The sequence below is a fragment of the Polyodon spathula genome, chromosome 9 (genome assembly GCF_017654505.1).
Source record: "Polyodon spathula isolate WHYD16114869_AA chromosome 9, ASM1765450v1, whole genome shotgun sequence".
Lineage (NCBI taxonomy): Eukaryota > Metazoa > Chordata > Actinopteri > Acipenseriformes > Polyodontidae > Polyodon > Polyodon spathula.
In genome coordinates, this window is record NC_054542.1 from 42,292,803 (window position 1) to 42,298,858 (window position 6,056).

General features: G+C 36.2%; 1 protein-coding gene across 2 annotated transcripts in view; it reads left to right on the top strand.

Moving 5' to 3' along the window:
* The window catches only part of uggt2 (UDP-glucose glycoprotein glucosyltransferase 2), a 60,251-nt gene extending 54,949 nt beyond the window's left edge, over positions 1-5,302 (top strand). For both annotated transcript variants that reach the window (XM_041259675.1, XM_041259676.1), the window contains 4 exons: positions 114-228; positions 1,415-1,531; positions 3,614-3,773; positions 4,272-5,302. In XM_041259675.1, coding sequence (XP_041115609.1) covers positions 114-228; positions 1,415-1,531; positions 3,614-3,773; positions 4,272-4,294 — 415 coding nt within the window. In that variant the 3' untranslated portion in view covers positions 4,295-5,302. The remainder of the gene's footprint in view (positions 1-113; positions 229-1,414; positions 1,532-3,613; positions 3,774-4,271) is intronic.
* The last annotated feature ends 754 nt before the right edge of the window (positions 5,303-6,056 follow it).

Here is a 6,056-nt window from a genome sequence, read left to right on the forward strand (position 1 = left end):
CCCACTGATTTCAAGGCATCTTTCCAACAATCTGAGTGCATACTTTGCTTTTTGTAAACTAGTCTAGTCTTAATGTGTATATTTTCTTTTGTTTTGTTTTTTGCCCCCACCAGTGCCTTGTACGTCGTTGACCTAAAGAAGTTCAGAAAGATTGCTGCTGGAGACAGGCTCAGGGGTCAGTATCAGACACTCAGCCAGGACCCAAACAGCCTGTCTAACCTGGATCAGGTACGAACAATGAAGGCGCTTTATTTATATCGTAAGATTCTAGAGTGCAAGACTGGTTTATGTGGCGGATATGATTTCAAAGAGAAATTTGAATTGAAGAGTTCATATAGGAGGGTTCCCATTCATTCCTGACATGCAGTTCAAAAAGGACCATTTGATTGTGTGTAATTCTATACTAGGCTAAAAAGCAAACTTTTTTTGATAAAGAATAGTTTTTCTTTCATTGAAATAGCTGTTGTCATACTTTGTAGAATGTTTTGAAGCTTGCATTTTCCTAAAAAATATTTTGTCTGCATGCAAAAAAAAAGTGTCAGGATACACACTCAACCACCATCTCATGTGACCCTCGTGTAACCAATCGAGAGGCCAGAACAAAAAAACAAATAAATAATGAGAGAAACAGCCACTGTTGCAGCAGTTGTCAGTCCACACTCTTGCATAAGACTCTCCTGTCCACTATTTTTTATAAGCTTTGTTTCATTTCCCAGCATGATTTATTGAAGCAGGCTTTAACTAAATTAAACCATGGCAAAAGACACTGGTTTTGATAGAGGGCTTTGTAAGGGTCCACTCTTGCATAGTGAGGTGAAGCCCAGTGCTCTCTGGGTGATATTTTCCTCTCCTTGCTAGTGCATATATGCTAGAATAAAGGGAAACAGTTAAAAGACTGAAAAGACATGACCAGTGAGAAGTATCTATGGATAGAAGCAAAGTGATTGCTGTGACGTGTGAACTGCAACATTGATTTGCATTTTGCTGTCATACTCGGGTATAGGACGCATATAATGTTTGGAAATTTTACATATTAAATTATTCAGCACTCTACAGTCATATTAAGTCTTCTGACCCATGCACACATTTGTGTTTGTTTTATTTTATTGTTATTATATATTCTTTATTTGTTTTGTCAGCAGAATGTGATAGAAATTGTAAGCCTTCATATACAACTACATTGGCTATATAACAAAGAAATTACCGTGCAATCGGATAGGATATTAGTCATGTGCATGGAGTTTGGTTTGTCTAGCTCTTAGTTGTCTGCATCAATATTATTTGGATGACATTAGCTTGAAAACGTATAGCTAATAACTTACATTACCTACTGTATTTGCAGCTACGCTCTCTAAAGCATGGGATATGGAAAATATGTTGTATTGGTGTATTCTTCTGTTTCTTCTTTCTGAAGGACCTACCCAATAACATGATCCACCAGGTGGCCATCAAATCTCTTCCACAGGAGTGGCTGTGGTGTGAAACCTGGTGTGATGACAACTCCAAGAAGACTGCTAAAACTATTGATTTGGTATGTTGTATTGAATGGAAATAAAACAGAGGGGTTGTGGTTACCCTGATGTGTATGTGAAGAGTGAGGAAGAGGATCTCCAGTGTGTTGTGCAACCTTATAAAATGACCTTGCAAAATGACGAAGTTTATGGAGAACAGAGGAAAAAAAAGTAGGCAAACACTTCTCAACTGTCCTAGTGTGGTGACACTCCTTCATAGATATCGATTAGGGACATCAGCCACCCTTACTAAAACCCTTTAGGGTTCATATAGTGTAGAGGCTTTACAGAAAATAACTATGTACTTCAGAATAGGGTTGTTCTGTATTTTGGTCTATAACTTCTGTAGCGATGGAAAATACATTTTATATATATATATACACACTATTGCGCGCGCACACACAAGTTTTTGTCCAACGTTTCGGTATGTTTAAACTGTGTTTTGAATTTATTTCTCTTTGAATTTAATGTCTTTGTCATGTCATTCACTCTAAAGCTAATGATCTACTGTTCCTTTCTATTTAAAACTTAAGGCATCATGGTATCTAGTCTATTTATCCATTTATTTTCTTCTGTTCTTCTATACTGTACATTATCTAATTTTGTTTTTTCTAAAACCACAAATTTTAGAGGTATTCTTACTGCAACACATCGTTTAAGTCCTCATTTCAAGAGTGACTTTTGTACTGTTGATTTGATGGACGACGACACCTGTGCTTTCTTTCAGTTCTGTTGTCAATTCAACGCTCGTCTTCTTTCTATTCCTTAAGGATATTATCTTCAAGTATTGCATATCAGTAGGTTTCGAGTAAAGATCTGTTTCAATAGATCCTTGATCACGTTTAACCAAGGTGTCTAAGAATTCAGTTTCAGATTTTGTCCACCTTAAATCCGCCGAAATGTTAGGGTAGATATAATTTGCTAATTTATGAAACTGTACAAGAGATTCTTCTCCATGTTTCCATAGTCCAGATAAGTCATCCATATATCTTGTGTTCTAATGGTTTCTTGTCTAGTTTTACTCCATAACATTTCCTCCCATTTGCCCATATACGTTCTTGCAAAATACACACAACAGGATTTTCATGATAGTTATCTTACAAGAGCAGCTTGAGAGTCTGATTCCCTTGATTTAACTTGCTTTATTCTGGCTATTTAGTGTCATCAGTATGGATAAGTATCACCCCAGGCCTCTGCTACATGTGATGTTACAGAAACTACACTAGAACTAAGGGTGCACTTTTACACTCCACATGCAATAGTACAATAAATACTGTCTAGGCTAAATTACAGTACCGCTCTGTTCTGCCATTAAAATGCTGTTGCTTTTAATTGTAAATAAGGTATCTGAAGAGAGTACAATTCCCAGCACAGATGGCAGCTTGTCAGCTAGTCCCCTGTGAGCCATGGACCAAGTTCTTTGCTGGTTTTTTAGATAACTTGCTAGTGCACAGCATACTGTATGTACACTGAGTGAGATTATCTAGCAAAGAAATCGGTCAGTGCAAGCATATGGCTTTATTAGACACTTGAAAGATTATGCAGATGTTAGCCTTTAGCTGGAGATTGAACAGATGCTAATCTCACTTTCAAAGCCTGTCGAGATGAATTAATTTGTTCTCAGAGTCCGTACATATTATCTTTTTAAAAATCATTCAAACATTTGTACCTGACGTTCAGGGAGTTTTTGTCACAGGTACTTGCGTCATATAACATTGCTCGGTAGCAGTTTAATTCAAGCAACTTCAGGTATTCTATACTATCTCAAAGCTACGTTTTTCAATTAGTCTACAACGTACCGTACATTAAGTAACAAAACATTGTTGCTTCGTGATCTTCAAGGTTCTCCATTTCTAGGCACAGCATTGTCTAGGTTCTTAGGAGTTCAGTTCGCTCCTGGCAAGATAACATACCATGCAATATGGACAGTTACAGATGATGAATGTTTCAGTCGCTTGTAAAAGCTATAGAAGCACTGTGCGCTAGTATGTTATCATTGTGGGAAAGTTTTTTTTTTTTTTTTTACTGTGGCCCACAATCCTATGCTATTTTACACTAACATGTAATTTCTTATACTATTTTTGTTGGTTTCTGTATTGTAGTGCAATAATCCAAAGACGAAAGAGCCCAAACTGAAGGCGGCTATGAGGATAGTGCCAGAATGGGTGGAGTATGATAATGAGATAAAGCACTTGTTGAAGCAGCTTGAAGAACAAAAAAATATACAGGTCAACCAGCACGCAAAGTCAAAAAGTAACAAAGGTAAGAATAGCAATGCATTCGCAATAATAGATCACAAAGCTTGACATTGTGAAGTTTGTTTTATTTATTAACTTAGACTAAAACATTATCTATTTTAAGGAAAAAATAAATACATTTTAATAGTCTGAATTGGTATGATGGTTTCGTGTAGGTATTTTTTATTATGAAATTATATACAAAAAGTACATGTAAAAAAATTTAAAGTTCCATGTCCCAGAGATTTTCTTTATTGCATTGATGTCTTTTGCTGTATTCACTGTATTCAGAATATGCCCAGAATTTCCTGCCAATAGAAAATACAATAGAAATGCCCCCACCAATCCCAACAGTGGCTTTTGACAAAGCCTGGCATGTAACAGCTGCAGTGTGATTATAATGTTGTCTTAATGTTCACTCCTAACAATGAGAAGTACCTTCCATTAGAAATTCTGTAGGCTTCAATGTCGAACAGGTGTTAAACTGGGTTATTGAATTAAATGAACACACTTTCTTCCACAGGTGTCCAACGTGATGAACTTTAGCATTTGCATTTAGAGTGTGGAAGGTGGAAGAACTGGAGCCAGCCTTTCTATAACGCTTGAAGATTTCCTCAGTGTACAGAGCCAGAGGCTATACTGGTTACAGATTACTGACAAGACATTTTTATACAATTTTCTGAATGAGTATGTTGTAGGTTGAGCAATACACACTTTCGAAGTAGTTTAATTGTGTATTTTCCCGGCCACAATGTGACCACTGACTGCTTTTATTCTGAACGTGCTTTGAAAGACACAGTTTTGTTTTTACAGATGGCAAGTAGTTTACATGTTTGCACTGATGTAAATAGCAGTTCATTGCACCTGAATTTCTGATAGCATTTCTGTTAACAACAACAGCATGTTTCTTCTTACCAAAAGAAAACACTCATGAGGATCCAGCTCAGTTTGTAGTTATTTTTTGTTTGTTTGTAAGCAGCAGGTAACAAACAAGATTATATATACAAGAAAATACAGCAGAAATATTACAACCAGATCATAAATAGATGCGGTAAAGTGATGTTGTAGTCTTGCATATCAATGGATACTATTAAAAATGCAATATTTATGTTCCAGTTTCTGTATTGTAACAGAAAAGAAAACATGCCTGTTCAGAAGTGTTTTTGAGTTTCAGGTTAACTTGATCCAAATACAAGAAGATAAATTGGGGGATGGGGGGCGAAGGGGGAGCAATCCCTTCTCAAATCAAATCATATGGGGTTGACTACGTAGAAAATGAAATACTTTTTGAGAAACAAAAAACTTTTAGGATTTTAGTTTTTTTTTAATCATTCAATCTTTATGGGCAGTGCGGTCATCTGCAGGTATTTCCTGAAAAAAAATACAGCAGATCTGGCAGGTTATATGCATAACCACCTGCTGCTTCAGGTAGAAACGGAAGCCTGTCTTTTTAGTTCACAGTATGGCAAAAAGGCTTTAGGGAGGTGGGGAGAGGTGAAACTACCTTTAGAGAGTGCCATAGGTCTGTTCCAGGTTCTCATTAAGTAGAATACACAATAGGAAAACACAATGAGAAGATGTAAGAAGCATTCACCAGGGAGCATATATGAGTATAAAATGTAATATGAGTCTAGTTCACCAGCAACATGGGTCACTTAACATAATCCTTTAACCATGGTGTTCTGCAATACCATTGTGTACTATTGCTGGCTATTCTTAATAATAGTAGTAGTGTTGTTGTTTTTTTTTTTTTTTTTTTTTTTTATACAAATACAGAACCAAGTAAACAATTGCATTTTGGCTATGTAGTAGCGTTTTGTGCTAGTTAGTAAAGATCCTGCAGTTTGAATCTCAGTTCAAATATGAAAGAAAAATATGACTTTAAAAGTTTGACTGATGCCTGGTTAGGTTAGCGCTCTTTAGTGTTAGTAAACATCTATAGGCCTGTTGTCTGTACAGAGAGCAGGTCATTTGACTTAATCCCACTGGGTAACGTTGAGCTGAAGGTAGTTTTATTTTAGTGGAAAATTTTGTGAAAGGCGCTATATAAAAATAAAGATTCATTGAATAGAACTAAAATGAACTTGTTGGACCAATGAGTTCTGATCTTGTGTGTGTGGTCCGGATTCAAACTTAGCACAGCAGAGTCTTAAGCTTGTAATTTCAGTTATACCTAGCTTCTATATATTCACAATAATGTGAACAATGTTATTACAACTGCAGTATTCTTCACTTTGGTCTGTTTCTTAGACTGTACTCTTTCAAACTGGCCTTACTGGTTGTGATTTTCATCCCAAGTTGGTCTTTC